Source organism: Mus musculus, chromosome 8 (assembly GCF_000001635.26).
Source record: "Mus musculus strain C57BL/6J chromosome 8, GRCm38.p6 C57BL/6J".
Lineage (NCBI taxonomy): Eukaryota > Metazoa > Chordata > Mammalia > Rodentia > Muridae > Mus > Mus musculus.
This window is the reverse complement of record NC_000074.6, coordinates 111,678,655-111,698,867: the sequence shown is the minus strand read 5'-3', so window position 1 is coordinate 111,698,867 and position 20,213 is coordinate 111,678,655. Positions and strand designations below refer to the sequence as shown.

General features: G+C 47.7%; 1 protein-coding gene and 1 non-coding gene across 2 annotated transcripts; both read left to right on the top strand.

Moving 5' to 3' along the window:
* Positions 1-7,857: 7,857 nt before the first annotated feature.
* Ctrb1 (chymotrypsinogen B1) lies at positions 7,858-12,358 on the top strand. Its single transcript, NM_025583.2, has 7 exons — positions 7,858-7,927; positions 9,268-9,371; positions 9,464-9,543; positions 9,649-9,727; positions 10,143-10,323; positions 11,634-11,767; positions 12,120-12,358. The coding sequence occupies exons 1-7, from the start codon at positions 7,876-7,878 to the stop codon at positions 12,279-12,281; spliced, it is 792 nt and encodes a 263-aa protein (NP_079859.2). The 5' UTR covers positions 7,858-7,875; the 3' UTR covers positions 12,282-12,358.
* Mir7076 (microRNA 7076) lies at positions 9,194-9,267 on the top strand. The gene has a single exon (NR_106044.1). It is a non-coding gene; the product is annotated as a microRNA 7076 (primary transcript).
* Positions 12,359-20,213: the final 7,855 nt, after the last annotated feature.

Sequence of the window (20,213 nt, the reverse complement as noted above, 5' to 3'; positions counted from 1 at the left end):
CCTGTAGCCTTGACTTCTACCATGGGGGTCCTGAGACTGAATTCAGGTCATTAGGCATGGCGACAGGCACCTTGACTGCTGAACCATTTCACTGGCTTAAAAACGCACCTATAGGGCTGGTGAGATGGCTCAGTGGGTAAGAGCACCCAACTGTTCTTCCGAAGGTCCAGAGTTCAAATCCCAGCAACCACATGGTGGCTCACAACCATCCGTAACAAGATCTGACTCCCTCTTCTGGAGTGTCTGAAGACAGCTACAGTGTACTTACATATAATAATAAATAAATCTTAAAAAAAAAAAAAAACGCACCTATGTCTTAAGTCTTACAGGGTTTTGGATTGGTTTAGTTTGGGTTTGTTTGTTTTTTTCCAGTCCTGGGAATCAACCTTGCTACTCCCCCACCCCCAACCCCATCCAGCACTGGGGGAGAGGGAGGGCAGTGCAGGAGATTGAACCTGGGTTTTCATGCATGGTAGCAAAAGCTGTACTGCTGAGCTATACCCTAGCCCAAATATTAGAAATCTTACCTACAGGATGGATGTCTACTTGAGTGCACCCTTTAAGAGCAAGTACAAGAGGCTATAACAGGAGCTCAGCGCTAGAGGACCTACATAGCAAAAGCACCGGCCCCCAGAGCTTGGAGCCTACGGTCAATTGCCATCAGAACAGTATTAAGAGATGGGACCTTTAGGACCCCTAACCTGCCAAGGTACCTTTACCCTAAGATCCGAACATGGGTATCCTGCTGTGGCAGCGCAAGCCTGAAGCAGGAACAAGCTAACACAAGTGGGACATCCTGCCGGCTTGTTTGGGGAGGGGTGGGGGTGGGGAGAGGTTGTATTGAGTGATCTCTCCCCTAAATCAGAAGTAAGATGATTGGGAAGCTGTGATGGTTTGAATAAGAATCGCTCCCATAGACTCATTCATACATTTGAATATTTATTTGGTCATCAGGGTAGCAGTACTTGGGAATGGTTAGGAGGTGTGGCCTTGTTGGAGGAAGGGTGTCATTGGGAGCGGGCTTCGCGCTTTCAAAAGCCCAAGCTTAATCGGGCGTAGTGGCAGTAGTGGCTCATGCCTGTAATCCCAGCACTTGAGAGGCAGAGGCAGTCGGATTTCTGAGTTCGAGGTCAGCCTGATCTACAGCGTGAGTTCCAGGATAGCCAAGGCTATACAAAGAAACCCGGTCTTGAAAAAAAAAACAAAAACAAAAACAAAAACCAAACCAAAACAAACAAAAAAAACCCCAAAATAACAACAAAAAAAAAAAAAAAGAAAAGAAAAGAAAAGAAAGAAAGAAAATAAAACACACACACACACACAATCCAGGTATTTTATTTACAAGTCATAAGCCTAGACTAGGCAGGTTTGGAGCTCTATTAAAATATTCCCCGGGAGCTGGAGAGATGGCTCAGCGGTTAAGAGCACTGACTGCTCTTCCGGAGGTCCCGAGTTCAAATCCCAGCAACCACGTGGTGGCTCACAACCATCTTCTTGTGTGTCTGAAGACAGCTACAGTGTACTTACATATAATAAATAAATCCTTTAAAAAAATATTCCCCAGCTATAAAGTCCCTTGTCACTTGCCATTTTTCCTGGCCACATGGCCATGGTCCATCTCCTCCCTTACCTCCATCTCCTTTTTCTGCCTTCTCTCTCCCTGCAACCCCTCACATCATCCTCAAGTCCCACCTTTCTCCCTCCATTGCCCAATCACAAGCTCTAGCCTTTTATTGACCAGTTAAACCAGGGAGCAAGTTTTCCATAGCATCACTGGGTGTACGTACGTTAGGATTCACTTGAGAGCCAGCATCTAGCAGAGAATACAAACAGCATCAGACCAACCCACTACAGTTAAGAGCACTGACTTCGCTTCCAAAGGACCTGCGTTCGATTCTCAGCACCCATATGGTGGCTCATAACCATCTCTAACTCTGGTTCCAAGTGAGATCTCAAGCCTTCTTTAAGGACATATTAGGATACCAGGCACACTTGTGATACACACACACACACACACACACACACACACACACACAAGAAAAACACTTCTACAGATTAAATGACCCTAAAAGGAGCACAAAATTTTGCCCGTGGGGTTAAGGCATTTGCTGCAGACCTGATGACCTGAGTCTTCCTTTGCCACACCGCCATCCCTTCCCCTCTGAAGAAGTCAAGCTTCCTCTGTATTAACTCTTCTCAGAACTGCCCCCCGCCATGAGTCCCCATCTCTCACCCCCTCCACAAGAGTAGATCCTGAAGGAGACTGGGAAATGGACCCAGCTCTTTCCACCTCCTTGCCCATAGTTTGCCAAGAAACGATGTATAGACCGTGAACACAAGGAACAGTGGATAAAAACAGAATCTGGCCTCGAACTTAGAAATCGGCCTGTCTCTGCCTCCCAAGTGATGGAATTAAAGACGTGTGCCACCACTGCCCGGCTTTGGATTGTGTATTCTTTATACGGGCTAGCTAGAATTACAAGTTCATTTTATACTTAACTGCTGAGCCAACTCTCCAGTTCTGAAAAGCTAATGCTCAACTTGAACACACAGATTAGGTAGGGGGTTTTGTTTGGCTTTGGTTTATTGGTTGATTTAGATAGGATTACACTATGTTAACCTGTCTGACCTGGAGCTTGCAATGTAGACCAGGCTGGCCTCAAACTCAGAGATCCTCCTGCCTCTGCCTCCTGAGTACTAGAATCAAAGGTGTGCACCACCACGCCAGACTTCAAAACTTCTTTTATTTTTGGTTGTGAGCCTAGCTAGCCCTTAACAGTTGAGCCACCTTTCCAGCCCAAAACTTCTTTTGATCACTATGAACAGAAACTCTACCCACTGAACCCTAACATCCAATTTTAGTCTTTTTTGTTTCTGTAATCCCTGCTAACATCTAATTCCCTATGGGAACTTCTCGCTTCCCATATTTCTATAAGGGACTCCTATAACCTCCTTTGTCTTTCTGTTTTCATGACGTATCTACATTGGCTGGTGGCTCTGCCAAATTTCTTCTTATAACTGATTAGTATTCGATTGTGTGTTCATTCTGTATTTTATGCATCCAGCCACTCATTGTTAATTGGCTACCACTGGCTACTGTATGTGAACACTACTGCTGTGAGCATCTGTCTGTGGCTGTTTGTTCAAGTCCTTGCTTTTGAGGATTCTCCACCACCACCACCACCACCACGGAATTGTTAGGTCATTAAACGATGCTATTTTTAGCTTTCTGGGAGCTCGTGAGCTCTTTCTCAGCAGCTGCTCCTCTCTCATTCCTTCCCAGTCTCACCAGCATTCCTTCTTCCTTCCTGTGTTTTTTTTTTTTTTTCATTCGTTTGTTTTTTTTGAGACACTCCATCAACAAGCCACATCCGCAGACCCTGTTTTGTGCTTTAAATTATAGGCTAGTCATGGCGGCTCATGCCTCTGATTCCAGCATGGAATTCAAGGCCAGCATGGGCTACATCAGCCTTGGGCTACAGATTGAGACCCTGCAGGCATCCCAGTAGTCAGGAAGTGACGCCTCATGCTCTGCTTTGCCCTTTGGTCCTTGATGGCCTTTCTCCATCTTTTCATGTATTCATCAGGTTACCCTGGGCTACGGCCTGAGTTCCAGGCTAGTCTTTTTTGTTGTTGTTGTTTTTTGTTTTTTGAGACAGGGTTTCTCTGTATAGCCCTGGCTGTCCTGGAACTCACTTTGTAGACCAGGCTGGCCTCGAACTCAGAAATCCGCCTGCCTCTGCCTCCGGAGTGCTGGGATTAAAGGCGTTCGCCACCACACCCGGCCAGGCTAGTCTTAACCACAATCTGGTCTCCAAAAGCAAAGACAAAAATCTCCAAGTAATTGGAGGAGGATTTCTGTTTGGTTGAGACCAACAATACCCCTGACTCCTCCTCTAGCATGTTGGAATTGCAGGTGTGAGCCACCACGTCAGATCTGAAAACATTACTTTGATTTTATTTTTATTATATATATATATATATATATATATATATATATATATATATATGAGTGTTTGCATGAAGGTATGAGCACCATGTGTGTGTCTGATGACTTCAGGGGCCGTTACAGACAACGGTAACACTGTAACTGAAGTCACAGACAAAGGTTAACACATGGATGTTGGGAGCTGAGCCTAGGTCCTCTGAAAGAGCAGTGGTGCTCTTAACTGCTGAGCTATCTCTCCAGCCCCAAGAGAGCATTATTTGAAGAGTCACAGCAGGATAGACAGATAGAGGAGACCTTAAACAAGGCTATTGTTACGGAGGTGGGTGAAGTTTGTGGAAACCAGCAAAAGCTAGTGAAACCCACAGGAGCATAGACCTAATGCTGAAAGGGACAAGGTAGGTCTGCAGAAACCCTGTCTCGAAGAAAACAAAAACAAAAACAAAAAAAGGTAGGTCTGGAGAGAAGGTTCAGCGATTAAGAGCACTGACTGCTCTTCCGGAGATCCTGAGTTCAAATCCCATCAACCACATGGTGGCTCACAACCATCTGTAATGAGATCTGATGCCCTCTTCTGGTACTGTCTGAAGACAGCTACAGTGTAATTACATAAAATAAATAAATTTTTTTTTAAAAAGAAAGGGACAAGGTTAGTGGTCACTACAGAACACAAAAAGAATGGATAGATAGTAGAGAGGACCTCCTAAGGAGAGAGAGACAGCCATCTTAGGAGCCAGAGAATAGATTCTCCCTTCTCCTGAGTCAAACCAGCCTTACCCAAAGTCTGGTTAAAGTCTTATCAGCTGAGAGTCAAGAATCCCATTACAACAGACTCTGCAGAGGTTGCCTGCAGAGACAATACTCTCTTTACATGGGATGTTTCAGAGAAGGGTGTTAAAATAGGAGTGACTCATAATGAAGACTCATGCATACATGAGACTTGTCCCTCCCCAGTAGTAAACATGCAGGTTTCTGGGAGTCTCAAAAAGAAAGAAGGAAAGGGGGAAAAAAGGAGAAGAAAATCCCATTTACAGTACAAGACATGAGACATGTCCCAGCTCCCTTGTGTAACCCTTGTGACCCACAACTTTATCTTATCAGATTGCAACCTGTCCAAGGTACCCTATAATCTTACTACTTATCAAAAAGGAGAAGCTAGAGATTAAAGAGAGACTCCACAGCAGCCCTTTGGGATGTAGCCTAGAGCCTCTTTTCCTGTCTAGAGCCAGACGACCCTTGTCCTCGAGTCTGGCGTGAGTGGCTCTCACAGAAGCCAGACAAGCCAATAATTTGGAACTGCCTTTTTCTTCTGCTCTGGAAAAATCCCCTAGGCACGCAAAGTCCAAATGGGGCCACCTGCTTGGAAAGGCTGGCGAGAGAAGTATAGCATTTGCTAGGTTTCCTTAAGTCACTCTGGCCTGGAACTGAAGCATGGATTCCTCACATCAAAGTGGCTAAGGGTCACAGCCCTGGGCAGCTGCACAGACACTGCTACAGTGGGGCTGGGGGTGGGGGTGGGGCCTTAGCAGCAGCTGGGCTGCTGGCTCAGGGTCTGTAGGACCCTCCCAGAATGACTAGACTGTTGCTCTAGCTGCTGGAGATCTGAATGTCCCGGAGGAACATCTGCTCACACTGAACCTGTGAGTTGAAGACTAAAACAAATTCAAATGAAGCTTTGCAGGCCCAGAGACACGTGTCCCATGACTCAGATTCAACTCTGCTACTGTCTTGCAGACTTGATGACCAGAGGGCCTCAGTGCCTTAGATGAAGTCTCCTCTACAGTTCCTGCCTGCTTTCTTTCTTTCCTTTCAACATTGCTTTTTTATTTTTACACATGATCTCCAATCCAGGCTAGCTACAAACTTGCTATGTAGTCTAGGTTAGCCTCTGAATATTTTTGCTTTTCTTTGTGTGTGTGTGTCTGTGTGGCTGAGTGTGGCTGTGTCCAAGAATGTGCACTTACATGTGTACTCAGAGGGCAGAAGAGAGGGTGTCAGATCCCCTAGAGTTAGAGCTATAGGTGTTGCAAGCCACCGGACAAAAGTGCTGGGAATAAAACTCTGGTGCCAGACATGGTGGCACATGCCTTTAATCCCAGCACTTGGGAGGCAGAGGCAGGCAGATTTCTGAGTTCGAGGCCAGCCTGGTCTACAAAGTGAGTTCCAGGACAGCCAGGGCTATACAGAGAAACCCTGTCTCGAAAAAACAAACAAACAAACAAACAAACAAACAACAACAAAACAACAACAACAAAACTCTGGTCCTCTGGGAGAAGAGCAAGTGCTCCCTAACTACTGAGCCACCTCTCCAGTCTCTTGTATAGTAGTTGAAAAGCCATAGCTGAGACTGGGGATAGTCCGTAGGCTACCCTCAATCTGCAGGTTTCTATATAGTGCTGGGATATCATAGGCATGTGTCACTATAGCTACCTGGACTGGAAGGCCTGTGTAACACCCTCTCCAACAGTCCCGCCACCAAGATCCTTAGCTTGTCCCTCTTGTCTCTGCCTCACAGTCTCATTGAGTTAGTGTGCCCTCTTGTCTTGGGCTTCTCTGCCCACACAGGCAGAGGCACCATTTGCTGCTCTGGAGCCTCAGCCTGGAACGGTGCCTGTCCACAGGACAGAAGGGACTTGTGTGCATTCTGTTGAGAATGTGTTCAGCTGTATTTCCTGCTCGTGTGTTCCTCACACCAGCCACAGGTGCACCATGCCATGCATGTGTGCCAACCCCCATAAGTAAATGCAATTTTTAAAAAATGCGTGTTGGCATTTTACCTGCAGGTCTGTCTATGCCTCCCGTGCATGCAGTGCCCGAAGAGACAGAAAGAGGGAGTCAGATCCCCTTGAACTGGGGTTCCAAACTGTTGTGAGTGGCCATGTGGGTGCTTAGACTTAAACCTGGGTCCTCTGGAAGAGCAACCAGTGCTCTTAGTCTCTGATTCATTACTTGAGTGCAGTAAATAAACTAAAGCTTTATACAAAGACAAAAACTTTCTCCTCTTTTTCCTCCTCTTCTTCTTCCTCCTCCCATTTCTCCTCCTCCTCTTCCCATTTCTCCTCTTCCTCCTCCTCTTCTTTTGAGACAGGCTCTCATGTAGCCTAAGCTAGCCTAGAACTCACTATGTAGCTAAGAGTAGCCTTGAACTTCTGATTCTCCTGCTTCCACCTCTGGAATGCTTAGATTATAGTGTATACTAGTATATTTGGTGTGTGAGGTGGTGGGAGCTGGACCCAAGGCTTCATATGAGTTAGGCAGGCACTCCAATGACCACAGCAGCCTCACAGGGGTTACTGTCCTATTGCTATAGGCAACATTCTTGCTTCTCCTCTCCATACTTAGACTGTTTGGTTGGGACTGGAGACAGGGTGTGTGAGCCTTGGATAGTTCTGACTGGCCATGTAACCCTTTGTTTTAAATGAGTGAAACATTTAAAACATTAAAGCATTTGTGGTCATAGACCATCAACTCACTTGGGCCTCCAGCTACCATCTTCTTTGAATCTATCCTGGGACTGCCTTCTGTTAAGAGCTGGGAAGCCTTTCTGTGTCATCAGGATGGCCACTGAGTCTCCTAGCCCACCTCCCAGAAAGTCTGCATGAGCAGGGCTTGGCAGCCCGTGTGCTCCTGTGCCAGAAGGGCTCTTGCCCACAGAGCCCTGGGGATGCTGGCCACTACCAATGTTCATGGGCACTGTTAATCAGAGCAGCTGTCCTTTTCCCATGGGTTGGGCAATGCAGGCTAAGAGCCAACAAGACAGTGATAAGGAACTTGGTCCCCACTTCCACCCAAGGTCTCTGGATAACAGGGAGGGGGGCTCTTGGACCTTTCTGGTTGGATGGGGTCATGGGGGTTAGGCGGGGCTTGAGGACCCTAGGGGACATAAAAGAGCCTCAGAGTAGGCAAGCTTCATTCCCTTCACCAGCACCATGGCATTCCTTTGGCTTGTGTCCTGCTTTGCCCTTGTGGGCGCCACCTTTGGTAAGTGCTGGGACTCACCTGGCCTAGCCAGGCATCATCAGAGGGGAAGAGGGCAGAGAGGGTTTATCCTGAAATAGCTGATCCCCCACCCTTCCTGTTTGAACCTTATCTGAGGACCAGTACCCTGGAGCCCCAGGAAGGACTAGGACTTTCTGGGTTTATGCCCTACTTCAGGGGCAAAAAGACCTGCCTGGTCCAGCTGTGGTGTGTAGATCCAGATGTGGCTAAGGTAGGGGCGTTCTGGTGGCCCAGCAGGAGCCGGCTGGCAGATGCTAAGAGTTTTGTTTTATTTTTGATGTTTTTGTGTTTTATTGTTTGAGACAGGATCTCACTCTGTAGCCCAGGTTAGCCCAGAGTTTACTATGTAGCCCAGGCAGGTTCAGACTTCCGTTCCTAAGGTCTCCTAAGTGCATGGGTTAAAGACTTATGCCACCACATCCAGCTCACTATTTTGCTTTTCATTTATAAAAAGATGAAAAGCAAAAGGGGGGAGATTAGCTAGGCTACAGAGCTAACCTATAGTCCTAGCACTTGGAAGACAGATGTCCCTTACAGAAACAGGGTCTCTTTTAGTCCACCCTGATCCTCCTTGCCTCCATCTCCCATATGCTAGGATGCCAGGCATGTCTTCCCCACAGTCAATTTCAGAGGCACATACACACACACACACACACACACACCACCACCACCACCACCACCACCACCACCACCACCACCACCACCATTTATTTTTTATTGCTGTTGCCATCTTACCCTGTTGCTCAGCCTGGCAACTCCTGGGCTCGAGCAGTTCTCCAACTTCAGCTTTCAGAACAGCTGGGACTACAGGCATTTGCCGCTAACCCAGCCTCGGAAACTTTGTTAAGAATGATAACCCAGATTCAGCCGAACTTCTGTCTGCTCCCTCCCTGGGCCCGTTCTGAGTCATTTCAGGCTTACACAAATGCGCCCCATATTTATAAATCCATCAGCAGAGAGCCTCAAAATGACACAAATAGTGGTTGACTCTGTCATTTTTCCAAGGTGCTCTTTTCCCACTCAGAGTGTGGTAGATCCAGCCACATCGCCATGGAGAGCCAGCTCGCTCACTTAAATACACTCCGCTATGAGAATGCATCACTCTTGTTTCTCATGGTTGGACTCAGTGGTCCAACTTGTTTTCTGTTCCTTCTCCTGTGACATGCCTGGCTGGGGGTAGCTGTGCCTCTCTTCATCCCTCGGGGAATAACTGGGGTCAGGAGGGTCTGTGTGTGGGGGGACCCAATGTTTCCAGGGGAGGTGGTATGGTCTCAGCGGGGTCCGGGTTGGCTGTGACAACATGACTACCACTGTCTCCCCAGGCTGTGGGGTCCCTGCCATCCAACCCGTGCTGACCGGTCTGTCCAGGATCGTCAACGGAGAGGATGCTATCCCTGGCTCCTGGCCCTGGCAGGTGTCCCTGCAGGTGAGAGGAGGATCTGGGAACACGAGGGCCTGTACTGGGGTGCTGCCAAGGTGGGAGGCACTGACATTACTTTTCATCCCCCCCCCCCCCAGGACAGAACTGGCTTCCATTTCTGCGGGGGCTCCCTCATCAGCGAAAACTGGGTGGTCACTGCTGCCCACTGCGGGGTCAAGTGAGTCCCAGGCTACGTTGGGGTTCTGCTTCCAGCCTTGTTTGGGTATGGGGAAGGGATCAGACCCCATTCTTCGTCTTCACCCCTATGTGTCTCAATGCCTAGGACAACCGATGTGGTGGTAGCTGGAGAGTTTGATCAGGGCTCCGATGAAGAGAATGTCCAGGTCCTGAAAATCGCTCAGGTACACAGACTGATGGATGCGTCAGGGGCTCAGTTCACAAGATGGGCGAGCACGCCCGGGAAGAAGCCCTTGGCTCCTTAAAGGACAGGAACACAGTGGAGCTGGGGCCGGTCTTAGAATTCTCTTTCTTATTTTTGTTATTTTGGTTTTTGGTTTTTGGTTTTCCAAGACAGGGTTTCTCTGTACAGCCTTGGCTATCCTGGAACTCACTCTGTAGACTAGGTTAGCCTTGAACTCAGAAATCTGCCCGCCTCTGCCTCCCGAGTGCAGGATTAAAGGCGTGCGCCACCACGGGCTCTTCTCGATCTCTTCTGATGGGGCCAAAAGGGAAGAAGCTTGTCCCCTGGAACCCAGCAGAGCCCAGGTGTCCCCTCCCCGCGCCCCCAACGCTTAGTTGAGCTTCTTGTCCCCACAGGTTTTTAAGAACCCCAAGTTCAACTCCTTCACCGTGCGTAATGACATCACCCTGCTGAAGCTGGCCACTCCTGCCCAGTTCTCTGAGACTGTGTCTGCCGTGTGTCTGCCCACTGTTGACGATGACTTCCCTGCTGGGACACTGTGTGCCACCACTGGCTGGGGCAAGACCAAATACAATGGTGAGTGTGGCCTTGCCCAGCGGAAGCTGTTCTTGGGTCATGCTGCCCAGGCCGCAGGCTCTTCCAGTTGTGACTCCCGCTGTCTGTCTGTCTGTCTGTCTTCCTTCTTTTTTAAAAAAACAATTGAAATTAATTTATTTTATTTTGTTTATATGAACAAACCGTTGCTGTCTTCAGACACACCAGAAGAGGGCGTCAGATCCCATTACAGATGGTTGTGAACCACCATGTGGTTGCTGGGAATTGAACTCAGGACCTCTGGAAGAGCAGTCAGTGCTCTTAACCAATGAGCCACCTCTCCAGCTCTTCCTTTTCTTTCTCTTCTTTTTTTCTTTCTTTCTCTCTCTCTCTCTCTCTCCCTCCCTCCCTCTCTCTTTTTTTCTTTCTTTCTTTCTTTCCATTCTTCCTTTATTTTGATCTAAATTCCAATAATAATACGTCTTTCCATTTCTTTTCTTTTCTTTCTTTCTCTCTCTCTCTCTCTTTTTTTTTTTTTTTTTTTTTTTTTTTTTTGAGACAGGGTTTCTCTGTGTAGCCCTGGCTGTCCTGGAACTCTCCGCCGGCATCTTTCCATTTCTTTTTTTTTAAGATTGATTGATTGATTGATTGGTTGATTTATATGTAAGGACACTTTAGCTGTCTTCAGACACTCCAGAAGAGGGCGTCAGATTTCATTACAGATGGTTGTGAACCACCATGTGGTTGCTGGGATTTGAACTCAGGACCTTTGGAAGAGCAGTCGGCGCTCTTAACCACTGAGCCATTTCACCAGCCCCCCCCCCCCATCTTTCCATTTCTTAATTGAAATTTGTTAATTAAGGCTGGTCGTGGTGGCACATTTTAATTTCCAGCACTTGGGAGGCAAAGGCAGGCAGAGCCTGTGAGTTCCAGGCCAGGCAGAGCCAAATAATAAGACACTGTCTGAAAAGAAAAATTATTAACTAGTAATCTATAAAATTAACAATTATTATGTGTCAGTTAAGACTTAATATTTAAGACTCATCCAACACAAAGGGTTGCTGATAAGATGGGGCCTGAAGGAAGCCCTTGGGCTCAGCAGGAGGGATTCTCTCTGAGCCTGGACTTGATTGTACATCCCCTCATGGGTCTCTTAAGACTCCCGCAGGGTGGAACCCGCGCTCTCTTGAAATAAATCTTCCACACTCACTGCCCATGGTCACAAGGGCCAGTCCCTGCCTGTGGTGGAACCTGACAGCAGCTCTCCCTGCCGATGCCTGAAAGGACCCATGCTGGTACCCAGTAGGCTGGTGGGCCTAGGGACCCTGACTCCATTCCCTCTATCCCTGCAGCCCTCAAGACCCCTGACAAGCTGCAGCAGGCTGCCCTGCCCATCGTGTCCGAGGCTAAGTGCAAGGAGTCCTGGGGTTCCAAGATCACCGATGTGATGATCTGCGCAGGCGCCAGTGGCGTCTCTTCCTGCATGGTACAGCCTCCTCCCACCCCCGTGACCCACTCACAGACCTGCCTAACCTGATCCGGCTAGCGGAGAGCACAGGGCCCAGAAAAGGATGGGCTGAGGCTAATAGACACCCCAAGGAGGCATCTCTGCCCAGACGGGCGTTGTACTGCCCGTACAGAACCCACTCAACCTGTGAGCTGTCTGTGTCTCTTACTCGCAGAGGGAAGATAAGGGTGTAGGTCTTCCCCAGGAGTACAGGAGCACAACTGGGGGTGCCAGTGAACCCCAAGGAACTGCCCTACACTTTGCCCCGCACCCCACCGGGTCTGGGTATCCTTGTCAGGCTTGAAGACAAGTCCTTTACCTTTCTCTACAGGGTGACTCTGGTGGCCCCCTCGTCTGCCAGAAGGACGGAGTCTGGACCCTGGCAGGCATTGTGTCCTGGGGCAGTGGTTTCTGCTCCACTTCCACCCCTGCCGTGTATGCCCGAGTCACTGCCCTCATGCCCTGGGTTCAGGAGATCTTGGAAGCCAACTAAGTACACGGTCCTTTCCTCTTCCCTCTTCCTCCCCCTCCGTGCATCTACAATAAAAATCATCTAATTAGAACATTGACTCTCTCCGTGTCTTTGTGGTCCAGAGGACAGGAGACTGGAATGATCCCTGCCATCTACCAAGGGAACAGATTACTGGCCCCTCTTTAAGCTACATATACCCTGGAGGCCCTTCTTTCTGCCTCCCCGCTTCTTAGAACCCCACCCTAGGTCAGAACTCCGGCTATTTCGATTAGAACTAGCTAGACCCACGGCGTTCTCTGGAAAGCTGCGTAGTCCTTGGCCAGGCTATATATCATCCACAGACCTGAAGGGTCAGTCATCTAACGGTGGTGAACCTTGTGCTGGAGACATACTTCTCTGCCTTTAGGCTCCCACTCCCCATATCCTATCGGCATCCTTCCTGCTTCAGACCACACCCCTGCCTTTGCTCCAGACTCTGAGCTCCTCATCCCAGCTCTGGATGTTAAACCACCACCCTGTGGCTTCCACCCTCTCATCTCTCCCTGTTCGCACTATTTTCTGCCCTTAGGGAGTTTAGAGGTCGAATTAGCCCCAGGGTTCAATCTCTTTACCTGGTTGCAGATGGAATGGCTCCCCCTTGTGCTAGGGCTGCTTCCTGTGAGGGTACCTGACCTTAGCAGCAATTATCTCAAAAATGATAACATTTCTTTCTAGAGTATTCTTCAGTAGGGTGTCCCCCTCTCCCACCCGCCTGTTACATAAGGCCCTAGTGCTGTGACTTCACACAGAGCACACTGGATAAATGTTTATTCCTTTATCAGTTTTAGACATGTTTTCTTTACTGATTATAAGACTTTACCACGGGACTGGTGAGATGGCTCAGCGGTTAAGAGCACCGACTGCTCTTCCAAAGGTCCTGAGTTCAAATCCCAGCAACCACATGGTGGCTCACAACCATCCGTAACAAAAATCTGATGCCCTCTTCTGGAGTGTCTGAAGACAGCTACTGCGTACACACATATAATAAATAAATTAATTTTAAAAAAAAGACTTTACCACATTCACTTAGTGTGCACTGGAACGCGTGGGTGGGCACGTGGAGGTCAGAGGGCAGTTTGCTGGAGCTGGGTCTCTCCTGTCACCAAGTGACTCCTGGGAATTGAACTTGGGTGGGTTATCGGGCTTGGCAGGAAGTAAGTTACTGGGCTATCTCACTGCTCAGCTATCTATCTATCTATCCTTACGGCTTGCTTTCTATCTATCTGTGTACTGGGAATTGAACCTAAGGCCTACCTGCAGGTAAGCACTTGTTTGTTTGGTTTTTTATTGTTGTTGTTGTTGTTGTTGGTGGTGGTGGTGGTGGCTTTTTGTTTTTTTAAGACCCATTCTCTCTCACTGTGTAGTTCCCCCTGGCCTCAAATTTAAAAAAAAAAAAAAAATCCACCTGCCTGTGCCTCTGGAGAACTCTGGGTCAAAGTGTGTGCCACTGCTACAGGCCTCCTTGTTGCATTTAAGAGGGGTTTTGAGTTTTCTTTGGATGCTTTCAAGACTCTGCGTGGCTTGAGCCTGTTGGTGTTTGGTTCTGTTTATTTGCTGCACTAGGGTCAGAACCTGGGGCTTGTGACTATCAGGCCAGTACTCTGTCCTCTGTCTCTGAGCCATGTCCCCTGCTCATTGCTTTCTTCTGTACTTCATTCTTCTTTGAATTTGTGTGTGTGTATGTGTATATATGTGTATATACACACACACATATGAGATATGATATGTAGCTTTGGCTGGCCTGGAACTCAACTATTCAAGTTTGTAGATGAGACTACCTTCAAACTCAGAGATCTGCCTGGTTCTGAGTCTTAAACTGTGGATCAAAAGACAGTTGTGAGCTGAGCGGTGGTGGCGCACACCTTTAATCCCAGCACTTGGGAAGCAGAGGCAGGCAGATTTCTGAGTTCGAGGCCAGCCTGGTCTACAGAGTGAGTTCCAGGACAGCCAGGGCTATACAGAGAAACCCTATCTCCAAAAATAAACAAAACAAAACAAGACAGTTGTGGTGCTGGTGAGATGGCTCAGTGCTTGTCCTGCCTGATGACCTGAGTTAGCCCTGGGGACCCATGTGAAATGGAAGGAGAGAACCCACTCCACAGAGTTGTCCCCTGACCTGTACAAGCACGTGCTGGCATATATGTGCCCCCCCCCCATACACACATGCAATAAACCGAAATTAGCTGGGTGTGGTGACACTCACCTTTGATCCCAGCACTCGGGAAGAACAGGCAGGTGGATGGATCTCTGTGAGTTCGAGGCCAGCCTGGTCTACAAAGCAAGATCTATGACAGCCAAGGCTACACAGAGAAACTCTGTCTTGAAAAACAAAACAAAACAAAACAAAAAAAATAAAGAACTTAAAACATCCAAAAAGTTGTTTACCTTTTAAAACCTGTTTCAGAAATTTTCTCAGCCATCCCCTTCCCAATGCTGCATCTGCTTATCATTGGCTGCCTTCGGGACTCTGCTAATGTATATGATAACGGGTTAAATGATTGTCTAGTTATGCATATTAAAAACAGGTTAGGGGGCTGGAGAGATGGCTCAACGGTTAAGAGCACTGACTGCTCTTCCAAAGGTCCTGAGTTCAAATCCCAGCAACCACATGGTGGTTCACAACCATCCGTAATGAGATCTGATACCCTCTTCTGGTGTGTCTGAAGACAGCTACAGTGTACTTACATTAAATAAATAAATAAATAAATAAATAAATAAATAAATAAATAAATAAATAAATAAAATTTAAAAAAAAAAAAACAGGTTAAATGATGGCCAACAGGGACATTTCATCTTTGTGTCTGGAACTTATAAATGCTATTTCGTAAGGAAAAAAAAAAGTCTTTTGTTGTTGTGTTTGTTTTTGAGACAGAGTCTTGTATGTATCCCAAGTTGGCTTCAAACTTTCTTTGTAGCAGAGGGATGGCCTTGAATTTAAAATTAAAAAAAAATTATTTTCTTTATGGGAGGAGAGAGGGAGCCCAGGAAGTAAGGGTGGGTGGGTAGTAATGGGGTTCAGAAGAGGGCATCAGATGCCCCAGAGCTGGAGTCACAGGCAGTGGCTAGCTGCCGGATGTGGGTGCTGGGATCCAAACTCATTTTGTCCGAAAGAGAAGCAAGCTCTCTTAACCTTGGGTCTTAGCGTCAGCCCCAAGCTTGAACTCCCACTTCACCTATGCTCTCTCTCGGAACTGGCTTGTGCCACCATGCTGCTTGTATGTGGTGCTGGGGAGGGAAACAAAGGGCTTCAAGTGTGCTAAGCGAACACATCAAACCCTGCCAGGCTTCATTGTACGATGTACTGGTTAGTTTTGTGTCAACTTGACACAGCTGGAGTTATCACAGAGAAAGGACCTTCAGTTGAGGAAATGCCTCCATGAGATCCAATGTAAGGCATTTTCTCAATTAATGATCAAGGGGGGAAGGCCCCTTGTGGGTGGGACCATCTCTGGGCTGGTAGTCTTGGATTCTATAAGAGAGCAGGCTGAGCAAGCCAGGTGAGGCAAGCCAGTAAAGAACATCCCTCCATGGCCTCTGCATCAGCTCCTGCTTTCTGACCTGCTTGAGTTCCAGTCCTGACTTCCCTTGGTGATGAACAGTAGTATGGAAGTGTAAGCCGAATAAACCCTTTCCTCCCCAACTTGCTTCTTGGTCATGATGTTTGTGCAGGAATAGAAACCCTGACTAAGACATACGATATGATTCCATCACAGATCTTGGCATGAGTAGAGCGGTTTGAGTCCGATTTAGGACCACAAGGCTCCTGAGAGAGGTTGAGGGAGATGAGACACAGACAAGGTGGAGGTGTGAGGCTGTGACCAGCCAAAGAACACCATTGGCTAGAGGCTGAGCATGAGGACACGCCCCCTCCGGTCTTCTGATGCAGGGATCTCAGCACAGCGAGCTCACTAGGGAGCTTCCAGCCCCCAGAACCGGGAGGGGATGGGTGCACCGGTGCTGTTTTTAATCTCTGTCCCAGCCGATTTGGGAAACAAGCACTCTGAAGATTTGTTCTTGTTTTAATTTCTCCCAAGGAATTCTTTTATTTAGTTAGGGGTTTGTTTGGTTGTTTGGTTTTTGTTTTGATGGTAAAAGATACCATTTTCTGCCACGGTAAGGAAGCTCTCTCCTCCGAGTCTCACTTCCCTGAGTACCTTGATAATGAAGTTGAATTTTGTCCCAGGCCCCTTCTGCATCAACTGTTTTTGTTTTTTGTTTTTGAGGCACGCACGGTTTCTCTGTGTCACCCTGGCTATCCTGGACTAGCTCTGTAGACCAGGCTAGCCTCAAACTCAGAGATCCACCTGCCTCTACCTCTGAGTGCCAGGATTAAAGGCATGCACCACAGCCTAGCTCTTTTATGAGATTTTTATATTATAAAGACTTGAATAAAAACATGGAAGCAGGGCTGGAGACATGATTTAAGAGCACTGGCTGCTCTTCCAGAGGACCTGGGTTCAATTCCAATACCCACATGGCAGCTCACAACTGTCTGTAACTCCTGTTCCAGGGGATTCAATACGCTCACCCAGACACAAGTGCAGTCAAAGCATCAATGTGCATAAGATTTTTTAAAAAAAACATGAAGGAGTAATATATTTTTATTTCTAAAGTTATAATCTGTCAAATTTGCTCACACCAAAGAAAGAAAGAGAGAAAGAAAGAGAGAGAGAGAGAGAGAGAGAGAGAGAGAGAGAAAGGAAGAAAGAAAGAAAGAAAGAAAGAAAGAAAGGAAGGAAGAAAGAAAGAAAGAAAGGAAGAAAGAAAGAAAGATACATAGATAGATAAATGTGTGTAAGCTGACATGTGGGTACTAGGAATTAAACCCAGATCCTCTAGAGCTGTCAGTCCATGGTCTTAGCCTTTGGGTCATCTTTCTAGTCCTTTCTCTTCTTTCTTGAGACAGATTTTCATGTGGCCCAGGCTGGCCTCAAGCTCTATATGTAACTGAGGATGTCCGTCAACTTCTGATCCTCCTGCCTCCGCCTCCCCAGGGCTGTGATCTCAGGCACGAGCTACCACACCTGGCTCTCAGTAGGATACCATCTCTCTCTGAGCTGATGGTGGTAAAGGATAGATAGCGGCATCCTCTGCCACGGTAAGGAAGCTCTCTCCTCCTCCTCTCACTTCCCTGAGTGCCTTGATAATGAAATGAAGTTGGATTTTGTCCCAGGCCCCTTCTGCATCAACTGAGATGGTCACGTGACTCTCCTCCTTTCGTCTAATGACTCGGTACATTACACTGATGATTCCCTCAGTCAAATCGCCCTCTGCACACTTGGGACCAATCCCGCTTGGTCAGGGCATATAATCCTTTTAATGTACTATTGGATTCACTCAGCTGTGGTTTGCCGAAGATTTGTCTTCATTTGTATCTATGAGGAACGTTTGGTCCGTAATTGCCCTTTCGTGTGATGTAATATTGCTCTCCCCAATTCACTCTTGAACACCCAGTTTATGGGATGGTGCGGATTAATCTGAGGATTATCCTACCAGCTGAGCTTCATCTCTAGACGATGTGATGTGATGTGATGTGTGGATGCTCCTTCCAGAATATGCCGAATATAGAGAACAAAGGAGACTTTCTGATGTCGTTCTCTGACACTCTCCACTTTAATTTGTTTGAGACAGGACCTTCTCTCTGTGAATTGAAATTTGCTGTTTCAGAGAGTATGGTGGGCCGACGAGCTCGCTGGAGCCCCCTGTCCTCTAAAGCTGGGATTACAGGCATGTAGGGTCATACCTGCCTTTTAATTGGGTCCTGAAGATTTTAACTCCTGTTTCCCAGCGACCCCTGCTAGTTACCTCTGAGCAATCTTCCCCCTCTTGCTCCGGTGCACGTCTCAGGGGAGAGCAGGGTGCACAGCTCAGGAATGTGCAGTTTGAGGAGGGCTCCTACCGCGAGCACACAGGCTGCTAGCAGAAGTCCCGGAGCCGCCCTGTCTGTCTGCGGACTCTTCCTGAGGCAGCCACTGCGCTGATTTCCCACCACAGCGCCATTCCTGCAGCCTGTGGCAGCATCTGGGGTAGCGTGAATTAGAAAGCAGTGGGGAGGGCTGGCGAGATGATTCAGTGGGTCAGAGCACTGACTGCTTCTTCCAAAGGTCCTGAGTTCAATTCCCAGCAACCACATGGTGGCTCACAACCATCCGTAATGAGATCTGATGCCCTCTTCTGGGGTGTCTGAAGACAGCTACAGTGTGCTTACATATAATAAATAAGTTAACCTTGAGAGAGAGAGAGAGAGAGAGAGAGAGAGAGAGAGAGAGAGAGAGAGATCTCGGAGCATTTGCCATCTCAAATGTGTGTTGGGCGGGGTTGTTTTATTTTGTTTTGTTTTTGTTTTTGATATCGGATCTCGCTGGGTTGCCCAGGCTGGTCTCAGCCTCCCAGGGTCACTCTGTCTCAGCCCCTGAAAACTGGAACTACAGGTTTACAGGACGCCAGCCACCTGTTTTACCTCTGGGTAAACTGAATCTTTTCTGAAATCTGAGGAATGTACCTCCATTATTTCTTCAAATGGAGATTTATATCTCTTTAACTTTATACTCGGGCTACTTGGCCTGCAGTTATCTGAGTGCTGGCATCTGATCTTACACATCACTTGTCTTATTTTCTCTCTCTCTCTCTCTTGTTTCTAAGAGCATTCCTTACCCTGACCCAACTCACTAATTTCTCTGAAGCACTGATTTTATTATGAGCGGTCACCTATTATTGTTACTGCAATCACAACAGACTGTTTTTGTTGTTTGTCTGTTTTGAGACAGAATTTTACTCTGTAACTTAGGCTGGCCCTACACTCACTATGGAGTCCATTCTGTACTCAGAGTAATGGCAATCCTCCTGCTTCAGCCTCCTGAGTGCTGGGATTATAGGCATGTGCTACCTACCTACCATTCCCCTGACAATAACTCTAGTTTTGACACCTGGATTTTTTGTTTTGTTTTGTTTCTGTTTGGGACAGAGTATTATGGCTATTCTTGGTTGTCAACTTGGCTACATCTGGAATGAACTACAATGTAGAAATGGAGGGCAGGGCACACCTGTGAGAGATTTTCTGCTTCTCCATTCTAGTCTGGACCTTTGAGGAAGGAAGGCACACACCTCTCTCCGATCTGGATCTTGTTTGTTTGTTTGTTTGTTTTGTCTTTTGTTTTTTTAAGACAGAGTTTCTCTGTATAGCCCTGGCTGTCCTGGAACTCACTCTGTAGACCAGGGTGGCCTCGCACTCAGAAATCCTTCTGCCTCTGCCTCCCAAGTGCTGGGATTAAAGGCGTGCGCCACCACTTCCCAGCACCCTACTGGATTCTTTAATGGCTTTTATTACTTGATCACTAATATCTTTTGTTTACTAGGCTTATTTTTGCCTGTTTTGAATCTTGCCCACGTCCACCAATGTTCCTATTTCTAACAGAATCTGTAATCCCAATGAGTGGGCTTTCTTTTCAAGTATTTTCTCATTATAACTCTACTAGAGCAGAGGGAAGGGATCCAAGTCTCAGAATCAGGCAGATGGAAGTGGTGGGTGAGCCCGTGGAAGAGCCCCACAGGCCCGAGCACCAGGGAAACACTTCGTCTTTTCATGACATCCAGAGGAGACTTGGAGGAACAGGATGGGAATCAGGGGGTGTCCTTCCCATTGTCCCTGGCTCCTCACTTGCACCTGACCCCCGTATTCTGAGGACGAAGAAGCTGTTTGAGGTGGGCCTGGGGCCGGCACCTCCTACCCAAGGTGTCAGAGTGAGGAGAAACAGCAGGTTCAGGCCCTTTCCTTCCCATTTGATCTTCCCACAGCCCAGCCTCAGCCTCAGCCACTGGCCACAGCCCTGACCACAGCTCCTGGTTCAAATCGGCTTCCTCTCCATTGTCTCTGGGTCGTTCTGGGTGAGGCAGCCAGAGTTATACTAGCCCAGC

What these genes read in the sequence shown, in the direction of transcription:
- Ctrb1 (NM_025583.2), top strand. Translation starts at nt 7,876, where the DNA reads ATGGCATTCCTTTGGCTTGTGTCCTGCTTTGCCCTTGTGGGCGCCACC. An exon ending in AGGTCCTGAAAATCGCTCAG is followed by an intron (nt 9,728 to 10,142) that starts GTACACAGACTG and finishes TTGTCCCCACAG; the next exon opens with GTTTTTAAGAACCCCAAGTT. An exon ending in GGGCAAGACCAAATACAATG is followed by an intron (nt 10,324 to 11,633) that starts GTGAGTGTGGCC and finishes CTATCCCTGCAG; the next exon opens with CCCTCAAGACCCCTGACAAG.